This window comes from Hyaena hyaena, unplaced genomic scaffold (genome assembly GCF_003009895.1).
Source record: "Hyaena hyaena isolate Hyena2069 unplaced genomic scaffold, ASM300989v1 scaffold_470, whole genome shotgun sequence".
Classification (NCBI taxonomy): domain Eukaryota; kingdom Metazoa; phylum Chordata; class Mammalia; order Carnivora; family Hyaenidae; genus Hyaena; species Hyaena hyaena.
In genome coordinates, this window is record NW_024081101.1 from 276,265 (window position 1) to 303,685 (window position 27,421).

A 27,421-nucleotide genomic window follows, 5' to 3' on the forward strand; every position below is an offset into this window, starting at 1 on the left:
CTTTTAATCTTCATAAATAATAGCTAAGTAAACTTAAGGCGCTTGGACAATTTCTTTAGCTTAATGTATTCAAATCCACAGTTGGCACTTCATTTCTTTTCATTTAAAAATAAATCTATCTTGTCTCGATAGGCTCTACATGAATACACACACCTAACAATATAAATCAATGCAACACATCCAGAATGATGAGATCTTCTTGTTACCTTTATAAAAAATATGCCATTTTCAGAAATGTCTCAAAAATTCTTCTTTGATAAAGTCAATATGTTTTCTTAAAATAATTCACTACAGTGCAGTACTTGCATAACGATTTCCAAACACAGATGAGAAACATTTTTTTTCAAGAGGATTTCCATAAACACATGAGAAACTATTTAATATTTTGAGAGCTTTTCCTTCAGAAGAGACATTTCCTGTCAACTGTACCTAACAGATGATTTTATGGGCATGGTTTCCTGTTTACATTTCTGAATCTTCCATATTCACATTTTAATTTTTGGAGAAAACTTAGAAAATGTTAACTGTGACATCAATTTTGGCAATTTTGAGAGGAGAGTTCTGGAGATAATGGTCCTTCTATCCAACCTTTCCACATCAATCAAAAAAATGAAAAACAAAGTGAAACAGACATGAAAATCCAACCAAAACATGCCCTAAAAGGAGTTACATGCTCTACGAGCAAACTTGAGAATTGCAACTTAAAGGAGAAACCACATAAAGGTAATTGCACGAGTCCAAAACTCGCTATTCTTAGGAATTAAATACAAAGACTTACTTGCTTTGTTTTTCCATGCTAGCTACCCTGAGGCATTCCCATCTTGAATTTAGGAGATTCATTTGTTCTTGTACTTCAGTTTCTTCATCTTCTGATAATTTCCCTGTTCCAATCAGTTGACTTCCCAATTGTAGAACATTACCAACCCGTCCTTGATGGGATGTCAAATCCATCATGTACCCCTGACAGAAAAAGAAGGTGACAAAAGTGGACACTTTAGGTAAATCATTATGGTTATCAATTTTATCTTTTTCCATTTTTAAATCAGTAGCCCATTTAAATTACATTCCCAGTAAAAGGATTTCAGTTTTTATTTAAGAAAATCCAATAGTGTTTTAAATATGAATTAAGGGCAACTACTAGCCTAAGTCACCTTCCACAGAAGCAGATCCTGAGATAAATGATTTTCTGAGTAAAAGCTCCCAGGAAGACCTGCAAAGCAGCCAAAGGAGCAGGAAACAGGACATGAAAGGGGTGGAAAGCAAGTGTGTCATTTCAAGAAAAGTCTCCCATGGAGGGCGGTGTAGCCTGATGCTGCATGGGTCCTTCAGAGTGTAGGTTATAACCCAGCATCACCTTAACCCAAGAGAAGGGAGCTGGGCTCTCATGTCCCTGACATGAATCACTGGCAAAATGAGATCTCACCAATTTCAAGTGTCATTCGGCAACACAGAACTTTAAATGCGAACTGTCGGAATCCCATGCCCATAAACACGGATTTGCTTCCATTTCAAAATAAAAACTAAATGACCAAACTACAAGGATCTGAAAGAGTAATTCAGATAAAAAGAGGGACTTGCCATTATGACAAGTCATGTGCTTTGATGCATCCATCAACGTTTTGCTTTACCTCATGAGTATGAAACTGTTCTTTCACTTCTTCTACATCATTAGAAATCTCTCCCTGGGCTTGCAGTGTGTCCTCAGCAGAAAGAAGCCATGAGAGTACTTCTTCTAAAGCTGTTTGGTAACTGTCCAGGGTTACCTCAGTCTCCATTGATGAACGGCCAAGTGACTTGTCTTCCGGAGCTTCCAAGGGCTGAGCAATAAAATAAATTGGGTGTTAGACAATTAGTATCTTTGCAGACTGTTCCAATACATTACACGATAAATCAAATATTTAAAATGCTAGAAATGTCCACTTGCATTATCAGAGACATGAATAGCAGACATACAATACCAAGTCGGCATTTTAACAGCTCACAAACATACACACAAATTCTCAAATGGCAGTTGAAATCCACTTCAAATTAATATTTTATTAAAGCTTTTCTGGATTGCAAAAAAAAATGAATTAATACATCATCTCTTCATGTTGTATCTTAAATGCTACAAATTTTCAATTGTAGGTAACGTTTTCATCTTATGTCTTCAATCCTTTACATATATACATTGTTGGTATTATATTTACATACTTTTGCAATGACATTAAAAGAAACATCTCATCTCTTCCCAAGAGAAAGGAATGAAATATTTCTGAAAATTTAAAGAGCAGAAAAGTTACCTGTTTGAAAATAAATGAGGGAAGCAGGTAAAATTTAAACAGAAATACCTCACTCACAACTGAAATTTCTAACAGCATGATGACTTCTATATATTAAGCTTTTATTTCCAGAAGGTCATGGTTTCAGTAGCAAGATGTTATCATGGGAGATGTAAAATATGGAGTATTTGCTTCCACATTCTTTTATAAATGTTTATTTTGGAAAGAGAGAGAGCATGAGTGGGGGAGGTGCAGAGAGAGGGCGACAGAGGATCTGAAGCAGGCTCTGTGCTGACAGCAGAGAGCCTGCTGTGGAGCTAGAATCAAGAACTGTGAGATCATGATCTGAGCCAAAGTCAGAGGCTCAACCTATGGAACTTCCCAGGTGCCCCTGCTTCTACATTTAATTAGTAGGATGTCAAGTAAGATTCCCAACAGTTGTCTTGAATCTCTAAATTTCTTTTGTAACCAGAAAGCTGAGAACAACAGGTACAAAGTGTCCATAATTCTAAAGAGATTATCTAGGCCACCTATGAAGGCACTGCTAAGAAGGAACCAGAAGACTGGTCCCACCACTCTCAACCCACTACCTAGCTGAAGGTATAGAAGCAGCATCACAGAGACTGACCGGAGAAAACTGATGAGAAAAGATTTTTCTGGAGTAGTGAGAGTACTATGCATGTCCATACATCCTCCCCATCTCAAGCCAATGAGAGTAAAGTAATGGAGACTTTAAAAGACTCACCTGTATATGACAGGTTACTTTCCAGGATGGAATACTGACCTCTAAACCTCGTTGGGTGTCAGCAGGGATTCAGAAGCAATGGGATCAGTACTACCAAGTAAGAGGAGACGACTCAGGATAACCAATGTGTCTCCTGCTTTAGTATTATTAGGGCAAATGCCAATGGTAAGAATTTGAGTAAACAACAAAATGTGCATGAATTTTTATTTGGGTAAGCTCATGGTACATTGCTGGGTTTCAAACGCCTTAAGAAAGACTATATTCAAGAGGGTTTCCTGCTGAAGTAAAGGACATAAACTGTTGACACAGTTATGCAGGACAAAAAATTTGAAGACATATTTGGAGAGGGATCTTCTATACAGTCCAAAGATAGTAAGCAAATAGCAGGCCCAAACAAGCAGCGTTCTGAAAAGGAAGCAAAAGGCGAGTTGAACGCCAGAAGCTACTTGGGAGATCACATGATCTTGTCTAGAAAAGAAATCCATCCTTCTGATGCCTTTCCTCTGGAAGGTCAGCCTTGAATTTCTAGTCCCTCTCAATGCTGGGCCTTATCCTACTGAGGTGCTGGCACCAACTTAATTATGCTCTTCCGATAAATGCTACCATTTTGAAACTTTACTCATAAATTTCTTCAACTATTAAGTCCTTTAAGATGGAAAGATATTGCAGCAGTGCTTGGTGTGTTATTTTCATCAAATGATGCACTCTTCATCTGTTTCCAGAGAAGTGGCAGAAATATGTCATCCTGGTAGGTGACAATCACCCAACTCTAGTATTTCAAACAGCATAAGGACCCACAGAGACCTATTTGCATGGCCCCACCTCAAGGTCAAGACAAATTTCTGAAGGTCTAAGGGGTTTGAACAAGTTCCATGATGTATCCCTTCTCTTCATCCCTAATTACTATTAATAAGAGATATCAAAGTTAGCATTAAGAGGAGGAAAGTCATACAAAGGCAGCCTGGGAGATGAATGTAGACAAGAACAGCCTCATGGTTGTGCAACCCAAGCAGTGGTACAGTGCCCGGAGGCCCAGAAGCAGGCCTTGTTTGTTTTATCTGTCTCTTGACACTGCCCTTAATAATTTTATCTTTTTTTTTTTAATATTTTTTTATTTATTTCTAGGAGAGAGAGAGACAGACAGACAGACACAGCGTGAACAGGGGAGGGTCAGAGAGAGAGGGAGATACAGAATCTGAAACAGGCTCCAGGCTCTGAGCTAGCTGTCAGCACAGAGCTGGACGCGGGGCTCGAACCCACGAACTGCGAGATCATGACCCAAGCGAAAGCCGGATGCTTAAACGACTAAGCCACCCAGGCGCCCCAATAATTTTATCTTTGAATGCAGGTAATGTAAGTGAAGTCCAATAAGGTGACAAATGAAATGTGTATATTATGTGTGTCTGCCCCCATTTGTATACACTGTTATTGATACACTGTTATTGATACACTGTTATTGATGTGCCACAAGCATAAAATTCAGGTGGACACATGTTATGTGAGGATGGAGCAACGCTAGGAGTGAGTACAAGGGAAGTATGTGTATGAATGACCGATGGCACTAACAGCCCCAAGGACTTGTGTTTTCTGTTTGAACCAGGACTTGCTTCAAATGCAGAAAGAAGGCAATTCTAAGAAAACACACATGACCAGAGAGCCCTTGGATATCCTTTCTTAGTCGTATTTCCTTGCCATATTAGCCAACCATTTAGGCTGAAATTGAGGACAAAGAAAGAAAGGGAAAGGGCAGTCCTGGGTTCTTTGTCCTTCCAAACCTGCCTTACTCATCGAAATGCTGAAAGGACAGAATAGGAGTAGAATGTGCACCTATCAAGAAGTGAAATAAAAACAGCAAAGTTATTTGTGCAATGTTTCCACATTAAGAATGAAATACATAGGCGTGTACAAGCTACGGAATCCAAATTGTATAGTGCTGGTGATTCTGCAGGAGCTAAATGGTCTTATATTTGCATTCACAACCGCAACTGCACAATATAACAATGAGCAATAAAACTCATGCTAATACTTTAAAATTTTAATTTTCTTTGTTCAGTATGAAGTTAAACGGCAAATAAAAAAACACGATGGCAAGTCAAGAAGGAGGGACCATGGAATAAAGCAAACAGTTTTATAGTTTAATTTTAAGAGCACCTTCCTTCCTGCTCTTTGAACAAGGGGCCCTGTATTTCATTTCTCACTGTACTGCACGTTGTGTGGCCAGCCCTGTGTGTAGGTGAAAAATAACACAATTCAATTCTGGATATTTTGGCTTCTCTGGGTTACAGGTGAGAGGAGACGGTGCTTTATTATCATGTACAGTAGGGCCTGGTTGTAAAACCCCAGGGCTTTGGAGACAGTGTTTGAATGTTTACTCTAGACTGAGGTCTTATTACCCTGGGAAGGTTACTTAGTCCTATTATTAGCCTTAGTTTCCTCCTTTGTAAGACAGGAGCAGTAATACTTTCCTAATACGATTGTGGGAAGAATTAAAGAATAGTATATAAAGCATTTAGAAGAATGCCTGATAGTCTGTAAGAACCCTATCAAGTGCATAATAGCTGTAATTATTATTGGATTCCTATATATATAACAACCATTATGAAACTCAGTGTACTCCAATGTTATCATCTTAAGTCACTGTCCAGATTTCAAAAGCCAAAAAATTATTGTGGAAAAAGTGATCCAAAAAACTTAGAAGAGTAAGTCTCAATTAAATTAAACCTTTATGAAAGTCGAACTTCAACCTAGCTCCTGCATAAAAGTTCTAAAAATCATTAATGATCTTGATTTCAAATTATCTTTTCAAAATGGTAAACTGTAAACAACACTGCTACTCAAGTTACACAATACATTTTACAAATGTACAACTTAGATTAGAAAAGTAAACATTCCCACTGATAGATAAGTAGATAAAGAAGATGTCACATATATATACAGTGGAATATCACTCAGGCATAAAAGAGACAGAAATCTTGTCACCTGTGACAACTCAGATGGACCTAGAGGGCATTATGCTAAGTGGAATAAGTCAGACAGAGAAAGACAAATACCAAATACCGTATCATCTCACTTACATGTGGAACCTTTTTTAAAAAGCAAAACAAACAAACAGCAAAACAGAAAGAGACTCATAAATACAGAAAACAAACTGGTGGTTGTCAGAGTGGGTAAAATAAGTAAAGAGGACAAAGAGGTACAAACTTCCAGTTATAAAATGCTTAAGTCATGAGGATGTAAAGTACACCACAGGGAATACAGTCAATAATATTGTAACAACTCTGGTGATAGATGGAAACTAGACTTATTATGGTGATCATTTCATAATGTATATAAATGTCAAATCACTAGTTGTACACCTGAAACTAGTAAAATATTGTATGCCAACTACACTTCAATAGAAATAAAATAAACACTTCATGATTTACTGATATTTACAGAGGCTTGAAATTTTGGAGACAATTTTAAAAGGCAAATCTTTATACTCAAGGACATGATGTCTAGTACTCATAAATTCTGAATCTGAAAGTTTTGTCTGAGGATGTTCATAAAACAAAAAACTTTGCAAAGACAGCCTTATTAAAGTTAAACTCAAACAGGAATAAGCTGTGTAAAATAACTAACTCAGTTGATCATTATTTATATCCATAAAATCAACTCAACATATATAAATGATTATGGCCAAAATTGTCAGTGGGGCTCTGAGTAATTCCTTCTTTGTCTGGACAACTATTTTTCAAATTTGTTAGTCATGATTCATGAGTGATTCATGAAATTATTTTGGTGGGTCACGACCAGGAATATTTAATGAGTCATCACCAGGAATATTCTCTTTAAAATTAAATAAAATAAATATTAGCCTGTGTCATTTATGTTAAGGATTAATATTGTATGTGAATTTTCATCTCAGATATGCATATATACATATTAAGGTATATATGTGTACATATATGTATGCTCTAGGTCAAGATTTAAAAAAATATTTTCTGTAGTTCAGGAAACAAAATTGGAAACAATTCTAGCTTTTCAGCACAGGTAAACCCATGAAAGAGACAACGTGCTTGAATTTCACATGTGCACATTTTCAATAGAACCCTTGGAACAAAACACATTCTTTACAAATCCATCTTTAACAGTGGTGGTTCTGAAGCTCCTTGGGAGCTTCCCAGGTGTAATCTAAAATCGATCCGTCTATGTGGAAGGCAGAGGGAAACCAACTGAAGAGGCAAGCCACTCCAGATAGTTAGGTGGCAAGTTCAATAAACAAGGGAACTTACATACAAGCCTTGTTCATATAGAATCTTAATGGAGTTCAGCCACATAGGCTGTCCAGATGGGCTCAACATTACATCACTCTCCCAAAGCTGCATCCTTGGGGCAGCTCTAGGAGTGGGGAAGCCGAGTGGAATCATTCCAAGGTCAGAGGAAGGGGTGAGGGGACCTCCAACTGCCACGGTCCAGCTCATAGGTCAAGGAGTAGTCATGTCCTCTCAAAGACCTCCCCCAAGGAACAGAGAACTTAGAAGCTGATATATGTAGAGAGGCTAATGCCTTTGGTTCCCGCTTCCCGAAACATCTATTTATTGCTATAGTATTTCATATTTTACCTAAACTTGTGGCTGGTTCATGCATATCATGGCAGCAAAGGAAATTTTCTAGGAAATTTCATCTTTGCTTTTTACAGAAGATATATGCATAACAAAATGTTACCAATCATTTTGTGACTGAAGATGCCAGTATCATCACCTGGAACTAGTTTTTTATCCTGGGCTTCAATCTCCTTTTAATTTCTGTCTTTATCACAGTGGTTTACGTTTCTCTGTGGTACATTGGGCAAATAATGATTCAGATGAGAGGTATAACGATGGATGGATGAAACAATTCTGGTTGTTTTCAAAATTAAGAACACTAAAATTTATTCAACAGTATCCACATACTTCAGAGGCTTAAGTGATTGTCCCTTTGCATGAGGACTTACAGATATTGTCACCTATGTTCCTTGAAGATGTTGCTATTTCATAAAGGTGCAAGAGTAGAGAGGAGAAAATGAAGTAATGAGGGAAGACAAATGAGTATACGTGTCAGTCTTGCAATGTCTAGGACAAATGTCTGAAAACTGATTTCCAGCGACAGAAATTGTTGTAATAAAATATAGAGCAATAGCCTTGACACTAATTCATTATCTAACTTTTTTAAAACCCAGTTTACTATCTGTCTAATCTTATTTAGCCTCTCTGCATCTCAGTTTCCCCATCTGTAAAACAAGGAATATAAAATATATATCTCCATAGGACTGATGAAAAGATTATATGAAATGATGCAAATAAAATGTTAAGCACATTCTAGTTTCCAAGAAATGTTCTACAATGGCTGTATTTGGGGACCAATGTTCATTGAAATGGCAAATGACTTTTATGAGGAAACACAGTTGAATGAGCTGTGTGTATTTTTAGAAGCATGATTTTGGCAATTCAAAGTGAGGTAAGTCATCAAATGGCTACATATAGGTAGTGAAACCAGCAATCCAGCAAACCACAAAGCTCTGAGAAAAATAGCTAGGACGTTTCCAGAGGGCACAATCTATTACTGAGTAGTTTTATATTTCTGTTGAAACCAATCTATTCTGGCAACTTCCTGAATGCAAACTTAAAATGTGATAGGACTTTGAACCTGGATAAAAACAGTTCTATTGTTCTTGAATGTGTAAACACTTCAAGAACATTTGAAAATCTAATCACGTAGCTCCCTTTAACGTGTCATACATTTTTAAGAGTCGAGTCAATGCACAGATACTCAATTTTTTGGTGTAGTTTATAATCTGTTTCTTCTTCAGTCAAAGATTATTGGAAAGTTAATGGATTACAGAGGGATAAGCAAGTGGTTCTTTTACTAAATAAAAGGAGAATAGTTCACAGGGACCTGTATTAGTATGTGGAAATACTCTTGCCACAGTTCCCTGTGTCTCCTCAGAGACATAACATGTAAACCATGGTATTATTTGAAGTACAAAAAATGATTCCACAAGTGATATATGAGAAATTAATCCATCATGCAACACTGTACATGACATTCAATCTAATCATACCCTTAAATAGGTAATTTTTAATACTGCTTGGGCCTGAAATCCAGTTCCAAGTTAAGCCCTAATGAGGATTCTGCTGTTATGGCAATATGAAAACAACAATCACAACAACAACAACTACATCTATAAAAGCAATAACAACAGCTGCCGTTATTTATTTGGCACTTAGTGTCAGTCAATTTGTTAGGCATTTAACGTGCACTATATCATTTTTTAACACAGCAAATCAGGATGACAGAGCATAGTAAGATGAGGGAATGGGAGCAGAAAAATTAAACAATATGCCAAAAATCAAAAAGGTAATTTGCTGTTCTGGGATTTAAAAACACGCTGTTTGGATTACAAACACTTATCTTTACCACAATTTTATAAATCTCTATTAATGAAGAAAACAAATTCAGAATCTATGAAACAGCACTTTCACAAAATATCTTAATATGACTTCTTATGAATAAAATAAAAATGCATATGTAATTTATTTGTAAATATGCATAGTGATGGATGTTAAGAAACTATCGCAAACCTTTTACAAGATCATGAATCATTACGTTCTACACACGTGCTGTACACTTGAAACTAATATAATGCTATATTACAGTTACATCTAAATAATAAATAAATAAAGTAAATAAAATTATTAGAGTAAGTTATAGCTCAGGTTCATAAAACCAGTTATTTTTTTTTCTTTCAGAGTTTATTGTCAAGTTGGTTTCCATATAACACCCAGTGCTAATCCCAACAAATGCCCTCTCGCATGCCCATCACCCCCTTTCACCTTTCCCCCACCCCCATCAGCCCTCAATTTGTTCTCAGTACTCAAGAGTCTCTCATGGTTTGCCTCCCTCCCTCTCCCCTACTATTTTTCCCCTTCATCTCCCCCATGGTCCTCTGTTAAGTTCCTCCTAATCCACCTATATGTGCAAACATACGGAAACTGTCTTTCTTTGTTTGACTTATTCCACTCAGAATAACACCCTCGAGTTCCATCCATGTTGCTCCACATGGCCAGATTTCATTCTTTCTCATTCCCATGTAGTATTCCATTGTATAGATAAACCACATCTTCTTGATCCATTAGTCCGTTGATGGACACTTAGGCTCTTTCCATGTTTTGGCTATAGTTGAGAGTGCTGCTATGAACATTGGGGTCCATGTGCCCCTATGCATCAGCACTCCTGGATCCCTTGAGGAAATTCCTAGACTGCTATTGCTGGGTCACAGGGGAGTTCTATGGTTAATTTTTGGAGGAACCTCCACACTGTTTTCCAGAGGGGCTGCACCAGTTTACATTCCCACCAACAGGGTAGGAGGGTGCCCGTTTCTCCACATCCTCGCCACCATCTAGCGTCCTCTGATTTGTTCATATTAGCCACTCTGACCGGGGTGAGGTGGTGTCTCAGTGTGGTTCTGATGTGTATTTCCCTGATGAGGAGGGACACTGAGCATCGTTTCCTGTGTCTGTTGGCCATCTGGATGTCCTCTTTGGAGAAGTGCCTGTTCATGTCATCTGCCCATTTCCTCACTGGATTATTTGTTTTTGGGGTGTGGAGTTTGGTGAGTTCCTTATAGATTTTGGATACTAGCCCTTTATTTGATATGTCATTGGCAACTATCTTTTCCCATTCTGTAGGTTGCCTATTAGTTTTATGGATTGCTTCCTTTGCTGTGCAGAAGCTTCTTATCTTGATGAGGTCCCAACAGTTCAATTTTGCTCTTGATTCCCTTGCCTGTGAGGATGTGTCAAGTAAGAAACTGCAGTGGTTGAGGTCAAGGAGGTTGTTTCCTGCTTTATTCTCTAGGATTTGGATGGTTTCCTGTCTCACATTCAGGTCCTTTACCATTTTGAGATTTTTTTTTTGTGCATGGTGTAAAAGAGTGATCTCGTTTCATTCTTCTGCATGTTGCTGTCCAGTTCTCCCACCACCATCAGTTAAAGAGGCTGTTGTTTTCCCATTGGATGCTCTTCCCTGCTTTGTCAAAGATTAGTTGGCCATACATTCGTAGGTCCACTTCTGAGTTCTCTATTCTATTCCATTGTTCTGTGTGTCTGTGTCTGTGCCAATACCATACTGGTTTGATGACTACAGCTTTGTAGTAGAGGCTAATGTCTGGGATGGTGATGCCTCCCGTTTTGGTTTTCTTCTTCAATATTACTTTGGCTATTCGGGGTCTTTTGTGGTTCCATACAAATTTGAGGATAGTTTGTTCCAGTTTTGAGAAGAAGGCTGGTGCAATTTTGGTTGGGATTGCATTGAATGTGTAGATTGCTTTGGGTAGTAATGGCACTTTAACAATATTTATTCTTCTGACCCATGAGCATGGAATGTTTTTCCATTTCTTTGTGTCTTTTTCAATTTCCTTCATAAGTGTTCTACAGTTTTCATCATACAGACCTCTTCTATCCTTGGTTAGGTTTGTTGCTAGGCATTTTTTTTTTCCAATTGTGAATGGGATCCATTACTTGGTTTCTCTTTCTGTTGCTTCATTATTGGTGTATAAAAATGCAACCGATTTCTGTACGTTGATCTTGTACCCTGCAACTTTGCCAAATTCATGGATCAGTTGTAGTAGGCTTCTGATGGAGTCTGTTGGGTTTTCCACGTAGAGTATCATGTCACCGGTGAAGAGTGAAAGTGTGACTTCTTCTTTGCCCATTCTGATGCCTTTTATTTCCTTTTGTTGTCTGATGGCTGATGCTAGGACTTCCAGCACTATGTGAAACAACAGTGGTGAGAGTGGACATCCCTGTCATGTTCCTGATCTCAGGGGGAAAGCTCTCCGTTTTTCCCCATTGAGGATGACGTTAGCTGAGGGCTTTTCATAGATGACGTTGATGATGTTTAAGTAAGTTCCTTCTATCCTGACTTTCTCGAGGATCTTTATTAAGAAGGGATGCTGTATTTTGTCAAATGCTTTTTCTGAATCTATCGACAGGATCATATGGTTTTTATATTTTCTTTGGTTAATGTATCACATTGATTGATTTGTGAATATTGAACCAGCCCTGTAACCCAGGAATGAATCCCACTAGATCATGGTGGATAATTCTTTTTATGTGCTGTTGCATTCGATGTGCAAGTATCTTGTTGAGGATTTTTGCATCTGTATTCATCAAGGATACTGGCCTGTAGTTCTATTTTTTGCTGGGTCTCTGTCTGCCTTAGGAATCAAAGTTATGCTGGCTTTGTAAAATGATTCCAGAAGTTTTCCTTCGATTTCTATTTTATGGAATAGCTTGAGAAGAATGGGTATTAATTCTGTTTTAAATGTCTGGTAGAATTCGTCAGGGAAGCCATCTGGCTCAGGGCTCTTATTTATCGGGAGATTTTTGATAATTGATTCAATTTCTTCACTAATTATGCATACGATAAGATTTTCTATCTCTTCCCGTGTGAATTGGTAGTGTGTGTTTGTTTAGGAACACATCCCTCTTTGTCCCTCCCCTGCTTACACTCTCTCTCTCTCTCAAAAATACATAAATAGAAATAAATAAGTAAAATAAAATCTATTTAGCTCTTCTATTATTTTCTTTCTAAACTTTCATTGGTTTAGAAGAACTTTCTAAACTTTCATTGTAGCAATGATTACTTATTTTCCATCCTTATGATTTTATAGAAAAGGTCCTATTACATTTTAGATGACAGTAATCAAGACACATTTTTTCAGGAGGGGATCAAGAAAAGACAAAATAAATAAATAAAAGATAGTATAGTTTAGAGAGGTAATGTGCGCCCAGTACGATGAGAAAGTAGAATAAAGCATGTCTGGGTGGCTTAGTCAATTAAGGCAAATAAAAGCCCAGCAGTTTTCTGCCCTGCACGGGCAGCTGGACTAAAAGATGCATGCAGAGAATCAAGTGAATGCAGTGGGCACTTCCTTCCATTGTATCACTCATTCTTAACAAGAGTGAGCATGCTTCATGGTTTATACTTCAAGGTCTTATTGACAATTAAAGTTTTTAATCTCAACGTTCTGAGAACTGAGAAGTGTGCATGTGGACTCATCGTAAATGACAGAGATTAAAAGTGTGGAATCTTTGGACAAGTTTTTATCTTTTGTACTAATGCTTCTTCTCATATCTCAAAAGTCAGGGTGGGGTACAAGCTAAGAGAAACCACTCCTGATGTCAGAATGATGCTAAAAAAGGATTTTAGAGTATTATGTATGTATTATAAAATAAGCCAATAGAAAACTGAGTAGGAAAGCAAAACAGAGTCCCAAGTAAGGCTGACATAGAAAATACTTCTCATAAAGTCATGTGTGTATAGTTTTTTTTTAACTTCTATTATTATGAAATTAACTTTGTTTTTCATTTAGCAGTTTGGTTGAAAGCTGTCGAGAAAGCAACATCCTTTATGATTTATTTTGCATTTACCTCTTCTTTTCTATTCCTAGTGGCATCACCGTAAAACACTGGTTTTCCAAAAGAATATTTTACACTCTTCAGAACATTTGACAATATCTGAAGACAGTTTTGGTGGCTATTGCTGAAGTGGAGGCTGCTACTGACATGTAGGCCACTTAGCGGGTAGAGGCAAGGAATTCTGCTCAACAACCTACAATGCCCTGCTCAGCAGCAGCTCAAGTACAGTAGTCACCACCCCTACCACTCCACCAACAAAACATGATTGGGCCCCAAATATCAGCAGTGATACTTTGACAAACTGTTCCCTGAAACATCACAAGAACTACATTAATGACATTCTTTCCACACTGATTCCCTCTCCTCTTCTGATTACTTCAAGACAACTTGAGAACAGTTGCAATATTTATCATGAGTATGTCATTCCTGTATGCAATAAACTAGCAATTTTACTCTTAATATAAAGTCCCCAACTCATACCATATCATGTATTTTGGGCTCAGATGTTTCCTTCCATTCTCTATTTCAGGATTCTGGAAACCTACACATCAGCCATGTGCATGTTTCACCTCCCTACTTGTTTATTTCTACTACAAACATATTTTTTTTTTTAAATCACTTTCCAAACACATTTAAATCATATTCAATTTATAAAATTGGAGAGCATTATTGTAAAGGATCAGGAAAAGTCATACAAGAGATGATATTTGGGCTGGAACTTAAAGGGGAACTCACCAAACTCCACACCAAATATCCTTAAATATCTTAAAATGTTCTCTGCGTAGCATGCATTTCTTATAAAATGAAGCTTCTGGGGCGCCTGGGTCGCTTAGTCGGTTAAGCGTCTGACTTTCGCTTAGGTCATGATCTCGCGGTTCGTGGGTTCGAGCCCTGCGTCGGGCTCTGTGCTGACTGCCAGCCCAGAGCTTGGAGCCTGTTTCAGAGTCTGTGACTCCCTCTCTCTCTGACCCTCCCCTGCTCATGCTGTCTCTCTCTCTCTCTCTCCTAGAAATAAATAAAACATTTAAAAAATTTAAAAAAAAATAAAATGCAGCTTCTTTCTTGATCATTGTCAGTACAGAACTGAGCCTTGAAAGGAAAGATCAAGTGTTTTTAATGTTTTTGGAAATACCTGAGAAATAAAATAGTCCTCATCGCCACCTGCCAACACAGAAATGTTCAGCATATTTAGAATACTTGTGTTTTTTAAAAAGAAGATGCAAAACTAAGTTTTTTCAACTGTTTTTCCATGAGATAACTAAAACACTACTGTGTAGTAAAAAAGACTTTTTAGGATGCTTCCATTTCACTGGAAAATTAAGTATTCTACTACTTAAGATAACACAATCTATAAACCTACAGAACTGTTCACAAGCATTGCAATGCATCTAGAACTCCAGTGGCACTAAACAGGGGAGGGACCCACTATCAATCTATCCTATTAAAGATCTCTGACTTTCCATTGAGGGTATCAAGTACCCTACATTACATGAAATCATCTGAAAACATGTATATTACACAGTAATAATTTTAATATTTTTTCTTAATTTTAATTAAAAAAACATATGAAGAGACATTGTGATATATTCTACCAGACCTCCAATGGATCATCCCATGTGCCTATGTGGGAGTTCCCCACTTTGTAGACTCTGCTCTAATCTATGATACTTTCTTCTCCCTCTGAACAGCTACAGAATTTATAATTAGAACCCAAGTATAATGCATTGAGTGTTTACTATTTCTAAGATATGGTATAAGCATCCCATTAAGTTACCTAATTTAACCTTACAATATAAGGGATGATTACTGTGTAAATGTTACAGCAAGGAGACCAGATACACAGAGGTGAGAACAAGGTCACACAGTTAATAAAAAAGAGATGGGAGATGAACTCAATATCTGGCTCACAGAAGCTGTAATTTTAACTATGTTGCCAGGCATTTTTAATAACTTAAGGGGAAGAAACATTTCCCAGAGATAGATAGATTGGTAAAATTGCAGTTAAGGATCAAAATACAGTACTGTGCCGTATTTTATGTAAGTGTAATAATTGCAACTCTCTCATTCATCTTCAGAACTATTGATGGAATTCTGTGATTCACCCAAATCTCTCTCTCCCCCAGACCCTTTTGGATCCAACGTCACATGTTACATGGACTGACTTTTGTTGTTAGCCATTCTGAACTCACTCGTTGAGAAAACTCCTTGTGAAGTTAAGGTAGGTTTGCAAAGGCTCCTGCCATCAGATGATGACCGATATCCACCCCCACTCAAATGTTTCTGCTTGAGCAGTAACTGCTACGGCACCTTGTTGATTGGTAGCATCAGTGACTTGTCCCCTTATTCTGGCCCTGGTATAATGTTTGCACCTTGTGAAGGAACTTATTGTAGGAACTTCTGCTTTTGTTATTACGGGAACAGATATCCTGTCTCCAGAAGGTCCTGTTTTCCTCGATACTTTCCCTTGAGCTATAAACAGGGTAATGACCCTTACTCATAAAAGACTGACCTTTATGTGTACAATTCTGTTTCTACCGTTGTGTTAGTCCAAGAGGTTCATACAGCTCAACATGTAAATCAACTAACTAAAAATGTTTCTCATGCCAGAGCTATTCAAGAAATCATAGACAAAAAGGTAAATGCACTCTAAGAGGCTATTCTATGTATTGGAAATGAGCTAAACTCTTTAAAGGCACGGTTGGCTCTCCGGTGCCATAAGGAATATAACTGAACAATTCAGTCTGGCCCGGAGACAGAGAGCCTAATTTAGACAGAAGGAACAGATAAGGGCAGAACATATGTTACTACATATACTTTTGCTAACTTGTGATGTATAGCAGTCCCTTCCCTAAGGTCTACATTCCACAAACACCTTCCCTCACACTGGCAGCTGTGATGAGAATGGATAAGAGCAGTTAAAACATAAACCCAAATACAAAGGCTGACACATTTAGGGTCCCCATGGTGTTTACTCATTCAGCATCAAATCAAAAAGTTATTAACCTGCTCAAATACATTCTTCCTCTTGTGAGCCAGACAGAATGACTCCTAGCCTATCTTAACCTATGACCTTAATCTTAGCATTACTGACTTAAACAAATGTGTATGTTATCCTGTTTTTCACTAAGAACACCCTGTTATTTTCTTAAGTTGTAAGATTTACTCAACCTCACTATGATTGGGTAGTTCTGCAAGAATACTTTTGTAAAACCTATCTCTATACACTTTCCAAAGCATTTTATCACAGAGAATTATCCACTGTAAAAATTCCATTTTCTGATGTCATGTTATTGTTTGACCTATAAACAAAGGCATCAAAACCGATAGGAGAGAGACGCCTGCCCGGTGATCAGAAAGAATCTCTGAGCTCTCTCCCTCTTCCTTGCTGACACCGTCCATCCTTCAGGGACCCATCAACCTGCTGGAGCCCGACTCCGGCAGACTTTAGCATACGATTTCTGTGTTCTTAATAGATAACTTGTTCACATAAAGATTTTATAAAATTTACCATGGGCTTCATTAGCAAAAGCCCTAAAATTTATGTATATACTTAAATTTTTAAATCACCACATAAAATTATGGATATTACCGTATGTGTAGCAACCGTATTACTGGGATTTTTGTTGACACATGGTCATAAGGAGAACATATGTATATCAAAATTTGCAACATGCCTATGAACATAGGGGTAAAAAAAGAGAGAGAAACCAGAAAGCAAACTCTTAACTGTAGAGAACAAACTGAGGGTTGCAGAAGGGGAGGTATGAAGGGGATGGGTTAAATGGGTGGTTGGTATTAAGGAGGGCACTTGCTGTGATGAGCGATGGGTGTTGTGTGTAAGTGATGAATCACTAAATCCTACACTTGAAACTAGTATTACACTGTAAGTTAACTAACCAGAAATTAAATAAAAACTTGATAAAGAAAAATAAATTTTAAAAACATGCCTATTGGCATGTTTCAAAGTGACTGCTCTCCTGTTGAAAAAAAAATCAAGGGAAAGAAACAAAAATAATAAAAATTCTATGTTCACATGCTGAGATAATAAATACTATATTTAAAAATGTTTCATTACATTTAAAAACTACTCTTGAGGTAAATCAGTTACCATTTTCTTGATTTGTACAACCCTTGGAAATTTTCAACAAAATCACTGCCTATCCTATAAAAAAGTATTTTTTATATGTTGGCCTCATCTCATACACTAGGAAGGGAACAGAATTATCTTTAAATACACCAATTAAAACAATAAATGAAACCTTTAATATTAAAATATGTCAGCAATTAAAAACCTTAACATGAAGAGGAATTAAAAATCATGCAAATGAGCAGAAAGAGAAGGCCAAATGTGTGTTTGTTCTGGGGAGACTATAAATCAAGGAAAAGACATTCATTTGAGCTAGAAGGGAAAGAGTCATAAGTATGTTTAGAATCTCTCGATTTAGAAATGCTGGGATACAACTCAATCTGACCTATAAAGCTTTTCAGATAATCCAATTGTGCCTAGGCCTGAAGGTACAACCATGACATTTGTTTAAAAAGATTGTGATTGCCTTGTAAACTTCTTTCACAATGTTATTAACACGAGTTGCTCTGTGTACTTGTCCAACATTGCTTATTTCTCCCACTGTCCCAGAAGAACCATAAACTGCCAATTATCATGGGAGTAGTTTATCAGAGTATGGATTATCTGGAGCTCTTATTTCTCTTCCATTTGGCCTTTTCACAGCTCATTAGCACCTCAACAAGAAAGTTAAGGCTAAGGAAGGAAAGGCTGTTGAAATTCAAAATAATTAAATTTGCTCCTTGTCAGCAGCATATATAGGGAAGCATTTAGAAATGCTGGAAAAATTAACCAGAATGAGATCCACAAAGGTACTGAATGTGTCCAACGGTAATTTGCCTTGACCGAATCCTTCCCACTGCAGTGTTTGAAAACTGACTGAACTAACTAGAGGTTTTGGCATTTTATAGGAATAGAATTGGCATTCTATAGTCTATGGGACTCAAAGTCCTTTGTTTTTAGCATATAACGGGCCATCCTGAGAGCTATCACTTGTCAGCTATCGATACATTACACTAATTGCCAATATATTGACCATTTTTCAGTACGAAGACAAGAAAATGAAGATCAGCTTTCCAAAAGAAAATTTTTAATGAATAAACAGTTTCTTGGGGAGAGAAGAGTATGCCCATCGGATAGTGTCAAATAGAAAGCTTGTTTGGTTTTCAGTTTCCCTTTGCATTTAAAGGCCAACAGTACCCCTGAGTGTCCTCTAGGGGAAGAAAAACCACTTGACTTAAAGCACGATTAGAACTGATGGCTAACTGAATTTGCCTCAGGTTCTTCCAGAATCAAATAGTGTTATGACAAATACATAAGCACCTTTTTTTAAAATATAAAACAGGTATCGATTGTTCCTTAGGAATTTAAATGTCAACAAAACAAATTCAGGCTAATATAATAAAGAAATCCAATGCATTATTCAGAAAATGTTACACAAAATAGAAAACATGACAGAGGAAAACAAACCTTTAAACTATATAATGTATATATAAGGGCTATTACAAGTGATGTCTCTAATGTTAATTTCACAACATTAGAAATAAAATATATATAAAAGATTAAAAGAACTTTCTTTCCATTCATCACACACTGGACTTCTTAAGACTGATTTCTTCAACTGAAGCTTCTTTATCGAATTTTAACTATTTAAGCAATAATAAAATATGGCTTTAATACAAGTGCTGACTATAATTATGTAGACCTTCTTAATAAAACTGAACCTTTTCATGAGGCAACACATAAAATTTAAAACAGCACAAGTGATGTACAAATGTATAACCAAATTCATATCAAGGTTCATGAGACAACAGTTGAATTCTAAATCACAAATGTGGTGCCTAAAAAGAACTGAATTGCTATATTCAAAGAAACCTTAATATCCTTTGCATTTCCTGGAGTCCCATTTTGGACTGGTCTGCCTTAATCTCTTGGACTGGGGATCAGGGTGACTGGTTCTACGTGTATTCTGCCTCTGGGGATAGGGGCACTTTGGCATAAAATATCCTTATCTTTAGTTCTTTCAAACAGCACCCTTAGATGGAGAAAAGATAGTGCCTATAAAATCTGAAGCTAACTCAGAAATTCCAAGCCTCTTTGTCAATGGACACATCACCCTAAGACTGGTCTGATGATCTGTGTAAATTCCTGAGACCTGGTCAGACTAAGGCAGACTAAAAGAATAGATTGTTGATCTGTTACAGTTGGTGTCCTATTGGTAACCAGTGAGAGGTAACCTCTACCTCTTTGGTGTTGAGAGCCTACTGGATGGCCTGTTACGTGTGTGTGTGTGTGTGTGTGTGTGTGTGTGTGTGTGTGTGTGTGACATGATAAGTGAGGAAAAAAATAAACCTCATGTCTAAAATAAATGGATTTAAAATTCACTGTGTTTTTCTTTTATAAAAACTTTCAGATCATGCCAAGATGTATTTTACTGCCTCTAAGAAAAGGCTTTTTTCCAAAAGATTATCCAAAAAGGATGCAGACATATATATTTTCATAACTACCTTAAAAAGCTTAATTCCAATGAAGGCTTCAAGTGTGGGATAGAAACATACACACACACACGTCCTTGTTTGGAGAAGAAATGAATTCAGAAAATTAAGCCTTTTATTACCTATTTGTCATAGGTAATATATCCTTAAACATGGAAATAGCAGTATGTTATAGCCACTATCATTTTGTTTTTTAATAAGTATGCAAGACATTCATGATCAATTGGTAAACTATCTTTGTCTAGCCTATGTAGGGGCAACTGAACTAATAATATTTAAAACTTCAAATAGATAATTTGTCATAAAGTCACTATAACTGCAGATCTACCAGGCAGAGGAACAATTAGCAAAATAAATATTATACATTCAATACATCACACATTTATTTCATAGAGAAGGACTCTGAAATTGTATGAAATTCTGGCTTTAATACTTATTAAATATAATATTTCTTTCACAAATATTTATTGAGCAACAAGGGCCAGGCACTGTTGCAGACAATGGTGATACAGGCATAGACAAAAGAGACAGAAGTCCCTATTTTTATGGATTTTACCCTATTAGAGGAGACATACTATACAAAGTAAATAAGTAAATTTGGAGCTGTTAAGTGCTATGGAGAAAAATAAAGCAAGGAAGGGGAAGACACAATAGAAGGGAAGGGGGCATTGTAGATTTAATTACAATGGTCAGGGAAAATACCACTGAGTGAATGCCATTGGAGAAAAAGAATTAAGGATGTGTGAGAGAGAACATTATGGGAATATGTAAGGAAAATGTTTTCTGTGCAAAGGCATGGAGCATGAGAGGAGGTAAGAATTAGTCAATCCAAGGCCAGAGGAGAAATGAAGGAGGAGAGAAAGGTGATTGTATATGGGCTTATAAAAAAGCAGGAGTGCATTTTCCTCTGACTGGCAAGACCTTGGAGGATTTTCAACAGCAATGTGATGTGATCTGACTTACATTTTAAGGAGGCCATCTGGCAGACAAAATGGATTGCAGATACAGCAAGGACCAAAGTAGGCAGATCAGTTTAAAGGGCTACTTCAGTAATCCAGAATGGAGATGATGGTGGTGGCAATGGAAGTGGCAAGAAGTGATCAGATTCCAGATGTATTCTCATCACAACAACCTGGCATACTTTTCTGACTGATAACATAGGGTGTGAGAAGAAGGGAGACTAAATTTGGCGCCAAGCATTTGGCTAGGCCACGTAAAAAGATGGTCTCTTTACTGTACTAGAAAAGACTGTTGATAAAGCAGATCTGGGGGTTAGCCAGTTTAGTTTTCAGTATCTTAAATTTGAATTGACTGGGAGTGAGTAAAATAGTTGTGTATCTAAATTTGAAAGTTACCAGAAAGTTCTGAGCTGCGATAAACACTTGGGAGGTGTCAACCTCCAGATAGCATTTGGAATCATGATGCTAGAGATCATTAGGTAAATGAATGTGGATTAAGAACTGAGCCCTGGTTACTGTAATGTCTCATTTGTGAATTACATTTAATCACTAAAGAAACATGATGCATATACTCACAGGTTCACATGCATACCAACTCTGGAATGTGAGTTAAAAATATTTTCCTTTTCCTCGGCTTTACAAATGTAAATACTAGCTAGCCAAACTCATAACATTTAGTGACATTTTTAGATAGGGAAGTCGCTGCATTACTTTCAACTGTGGCAAATGATGTTTCTGAGAAGGCTTGTTTCCAGAGCTGGCGTAATGGGTCCCATCACCCCTCTGCATTATTCACAGGGAGCTGTGGAAGGTGCTAAAGACTTGGCATCAGGGGACAAAACCCTACTGATCAGCAAAGCTTTTGAATAAATAAGAGAATTCCAACAGTGAATGTTTTACAATAAAGCAATGCCTGATTCTCATTTTCTTGTGTTTTATAAAATCAAATCATGTTAAAATGTTCCAGCTATGTCATGGTCTGTGCTCTATGCCCTATGCCATCTTACTCTTACTCGTTGACAAAACGCAAATTTGAAAGATTATTTTTTTAAGGAAGGGCAGAAATACACTGAGACTCATAGGCATGGAAAAGGATTCAATAGGGGTTAATACTAATATTAATCACTTACTAAAAGCGGAATTTTATTAGTTAAATACTAATGGAATAACAAATTGTTATTGCAGATGCATCTTGAATGTTCATAGATTTCTGTATGTGCCTGTTTGTCCACAAAATCAACCTTGAGAAATTCAATGTATACATTAATAAGTAGCACATCATACACAGCGTACTATAGATTCCTACCAGAGTGTGCTACCTCAGAGTATATCAAAAGTCCTGCTTAAATCCTTCCCAATCTAAAACACACCCTATTACTCTTCTGTCTACTATTTCACCTTCCCCTTGCTTTTATCACTGAACTTCTGAATAGATTACTTTTCTGCTTCGAATGTGCCACCATCGACCTTTAACCCCATGCGGTCTTTCTTATTCCCTACCTTTCTACAGAAACAGCCTTCTCAAAGCATACAAGTCCACTTCTAAAACGCCAGCTCCAGCTGTGTCTCCCCCACCTGCGTCCTCTTCAACTGCAGCATCTGACACTGTTGAACGTGGCCACCTTTTTTAAAGTCTTTTTCAAAATCTTTTGTGGTGAGAAGAGTGCACTTGTGATGAGCACCAAGTGTTATATGGAAGTGTTGAATCATTATATTGGACACCGGAAACTAATACTACACTGTATGGTAACGGGTTGGAATTTAAATAAAATTTTTAAAGAAATCTTTTGTGTGATACTACCCTCATGAGGAAGTTCTGTAATCATACCTAACCGTCCCCTCCATGCCTCCCCCGCCCCCACTACCCCTCCAGTCCCTCTGATTCCTTCTAGTTTGTCTGCTTCTATATCATCTCAAATATTCTCTACCTGGATCTCTTCATACTTTACTGCACTTCTTCTCTCTGGAAAATGTAAACTCGTACAGATTGCTCTCTTTCCATCTCATGAGTAGCTCCTTCCACGCCAGTCACTATAATTCCAGATGTATGTCTGTGTCAAGGCCTTAACTAATAACCTGAGAATAAACCCTGGTTTCCAAACACAGTGAGACAGCTCCACCTAGAGGTGTCATGGGCACTTCCAACTCGCCCTGACCTTTTAGTAACCATCCCAATGCCAAAATGCCTCTAGATTGAGCTTCTTCAATCCCTGGATTTAAACAGAGCTCCATATTCAAAACCTGTCAATGGCTTTCTCTTGTCTTCCAAATATAGCACGGTCCCCTTAGCCTGATATTAGGATCCCCTACAATCTGTCCTCAACCTTCCTTTCCAGTTGTCTCTCCTCCTCCTCCTCCACTGCCATATAGCCTACGTGCCATTTGCAAAATGAACTGAAGATTCATGCATCTGTGGCTTTCTCATGTGGTTTCATAATGTACAGTTATCTTTATAGAAATATCCCCCTATGAAAATCACACTGACCCATCAGGGCTCTTCATTGAGTTACACCTCCGGCAACCTGCTAAGCCAGGATTTATGAAGCTACGATTTGTGCTCCCAAAGGGTTTACATGAACATCTACTACACTTCTTAATTCTACTGCGCCTTAAAGCAGTTGTAAGGGTGTCGGTCTCCTCTTCTAGTCCATAAAGACCCTAAGGACAAGTCAAATAACACCTGGTCGTTAACACAAATTAGATTATCAGTAAATGTTTGATGGATTGAGCTATCCGTGTTTGACCTTCACATACTATATTCTTATGTAAATATTAAAGTACCATTATAAATTAAAAATAAATATTATTAGAGAAGCAAGAGGATAGAATTTAAAAATCATATACTTAGGAATCCAAGATGTCTGGACTTCGTTTTACTCTGCCACTTACTACCTTTGCGGCTTTCAGCAAATTACTTAACTTAATCCATAAAGCGGGAAGATTGATTAGTAGCAGATGTTATAGAAACTCTCTGTGCAGCAACTACCACACGTTCCTAACATATAGTCAGAGTACAGTGAATGGTAACAAAATGATTGTACTATCAATTAACAGTAATAGCATTCATATGTGATCATTTTCAAAACCCTGGTCTATTCTGAATTTCAAGAAAGTAACCAAGCTAAAACCACCGATTAAGAACTTATAAAGAATTACTTGTAACAAAACAAAGATTTTTTTTTTACTGAGGACTCATAATGGTAGCTTGTCAGATTTTTCTGCTTCAAATGATTTGAAAATAAAAGTTGCAAAATTAGAGCTTACTGCGGTATTGCAGTAGTGAACACCATATTAATCTGAACAAATTCTGTCAAGGCCAAAAGCATCATAATGTTAAGACAAATGTGATCTCATAAACAGGGAGGATGTGTGTGGGCAAATGGGAAAAAAATGTATACACAGTACATCCTGTAGGATTTTCTTTGATTTTCTTGACTTAGCCAAAACAACAAACTCTAAAGATCCACCAGTGTGGATGAAGGTACGTGTTCATAAGCACTTTAAGAAAATAACCCCAGCTACAAATGCTATAAATGGTTAATATCCCAGTGCCAACACTACCCATGAGCAAATGACCCCAAGATATTTATACCTCTCTACTCGGTTCCTTTTGAAATTTGGCCTACATGCCAGTAGAATTATCTAAATAATGTATATCTCTCTATTAGTCAGTGAATTGCATCTGGTTCATAAACATTTCTCAATTACCAGGCATCCAACTGTTCTTATAAAGTTTAATTTCTTACTCCAATTAACCATAACTTCAATTTTTCAGTTCATGATCCTACATATTGGCATAGACACACAGACATAGTTCTTATTCAGCTAGGTTCTTATTCATCTCCTGAACCTACCCTCCATAAAGATGTTATGCATATACATATATATACACATTAAATATACAACATTTTAAAACAAAAAAAATAAAGCATATTGGGTTTGTAATGCCATTATTGTTAACAAACAGAGATTCCTTGGAAATTTCTAGATATTTATTTTTTTTACTCTATGACCCAAGTATAACTTATGGGCAAATAGAGATATCAGATGATTACTCTAAATGTGGTAATTACTACTAAAATATGCAAGTCAGTAAAATTTATTTAAAAGTATTGTAAGTCATCCATTAGAATGACCTACGAGGGTCCTTTATTCTTGTACTTTACAAAGTAATCTACCCAAGTAAATAGTTTCATTTTACTTAGCTTATTAAATTCTCTTGTTTGTTTTTATAAATTCTATGGTGCATACTGAAAGCTAGCCATCTGTGAAAAGAAGACAGAAAAATGGAAAATTTAATAACAATCTAAACTATATAAACATATGCAGTATACTCCTTATGTGCTTAGGTTCTTACATAAGCTGTATAGTATGCAACGAGCTCAAGTAAGCTCATGTGCCATTATTTTCTTCTTTATTATAAAAAAAACACGAGGTCTTTATATGATAAAATGAAAAATGACAGAAAAGAAAAACGTAATCATATTGTAAATAAGCACATCCTGAAAGCCAATTTGTCATTGTTTTATGACATATATTTATCTTTATATACACAAGAGCACCTAGCATAGCACTTTGCTTATAACAGGTACTCAATAAATGTTTGCTAAATGTTGACTATATTTTGCTCTGGGAGAGGGCCTGAGGAAATAAAACCTCTGAAGAGGGCTTTAGAAATACTTGCCTCATCAGTAATAACCCAATCTACACTAAGCATGACTTCATTTGGTGTGGAGCACCCTCTTTTAAAAGCATGCTGCCAAAACTTATATAAGATAAAAATTTAATGGACATGAAAAATATTTTCCAAAGGAAAAAAAAAAGCATATTCCTAGAACCAATGACATGTATGTATGTGTGTGTGTGTGTATTTTTTTCAAATGCACATGCACATACATATAAACACAATACACGTATATCAGAACAATCACACATGATATCTCTCATCCCATTAAAAGCTGAAGTGATCAAAACATGGAAAGACACTGAAATGATTTAAATATTACCATAAAATAATTCCCAAAATGCATCCCACCTTTGTAGCAGCCTTGTGGTTTGGGTGGGATTAATCTCAACCCCAATCTGGGAATGAGTCCTGACTAGTTTAAGGGAACCCTCCTTGTCAAAGTGGTTGACTCAAGAACACTAACAGAAACACATATGGATGGCTTTCTGCTGGTCAGAGTATAACAATAATGGACATATGACCTAACGTGTTCCAACCAAAAGAATACTCAGGTTTTTTGTATGATAGTTGAGGAGGGGAAAAGTAGTTCTTTTACCTTGGATGTGAGGAAGAAAAGAACTACTGGAAATTCTAGTAGTTTATCTAATTTATCTAATAACATCTTGCTGTTAAGATAAAACCACCCTGGAAAAGAATCAACTACTTGATAGAGGTAGTGGGGTACAGAGCCAAAAGAATCCCAGAGAATTGGAGCTACACTGTGATGACAGTGTGACTATCCAGATTGAATTTCCATCAGATTCTCTCACCATTACTTGAGAATTTTCTGTTATATAAGCCAATAATTTCCAAAGTATGAATGACCACAAAAAATATTTAGTGGAAGAAAAAATGCCACATATGACTGCTGCAGTGTAGGAGTTTTCTGGAGATATGTATGTGTATTTGAATTTGTCTCTTATGGGGAGAATCAAGTGGAAATTTCATTATTTTAACAAAAGAAAGCACTAACATGGCTCTGTGCAAAGCAAATGCATTTTACTTAATAAAAATATATAAGTTTAAACAGGGGTATCATGTAAGTCACTGTTACAAGAGGCTAAATGTTCTACAAATGTACTTCCAAGAATACTTTACTATGTAAAAGTAACTTATTCAACTAAGAGAATCCAGGTGATTATATTTGAGAACAGGAGAACTCTGTAAATAGGTAAAATATACTAACTCAATTGTTTTTAATTACTAATTGCTTTTAGTACAACAGAGAAAATATTAAAATGTAACATTTTTAATTTACATGTCACTTATGACACTTAAAGAGAAATGCTTTCCCCTAATATAACTGCTAAAGAACCAAATTAGACTTACTAAGAAAAAGAACACTTTCCAGTTTCAGGCAAATATGTGATAGGGAGAGATGAAAGGATAAAAGTTTAGCATGAATTATGACCTTTGAAAGGTCTAGATTCTTTTCAAAGGAACCACTAACTCTTCAGCAGCTCACCTATTTATTTATATACATATATATATACATGTAAACTATTATAAATATGTAAACTATTCATATATAAACTATGTAAATATATGCAGTATACTTATATGCTTATGTTCTTACATAAGCTGTATAGTATGCAAGTAGCTCAAGTAAGCTCATTTATGTATATGATATGGATTATATATAACGTATACACACACACACACGTGTGTGTGTGTGTATCTTTGTGTGTTTTTGTGTGTGTATAATCCATATGACAATGATCTTACTCAGG

At 36.7% G+C, this 27,421-nt stretch overlaps 1 protein-coding gene across 1 annotated transcript in view; it reads right to left on the reverse strand.

Moving 5' to 3' along the window:
• Positions 1-27,421, reverse strand: part of LOC120246388 (dystrophin) — a gene marked incomplete at its 3' end in the record, with an annotated part of 432,795 nt that overhangs the window by 269,794 nt on the left and 135,580 nt on the right. Inside the window, exons 6-7 of the mRNA XM_039253866.1 lie at positions 1,629-1,817; positions 779-960 (exon numbers count right to left, since the gene is read on the reverse strand). Coding sequence (XP_039109797.1) covers positions 779-960; positions 1,629-1,817 — 371 coding nt within the window. The remainder of the gene's footprint in view (positions 1-778; positions 961-1,628; positions 1,818-27,421) is intronic.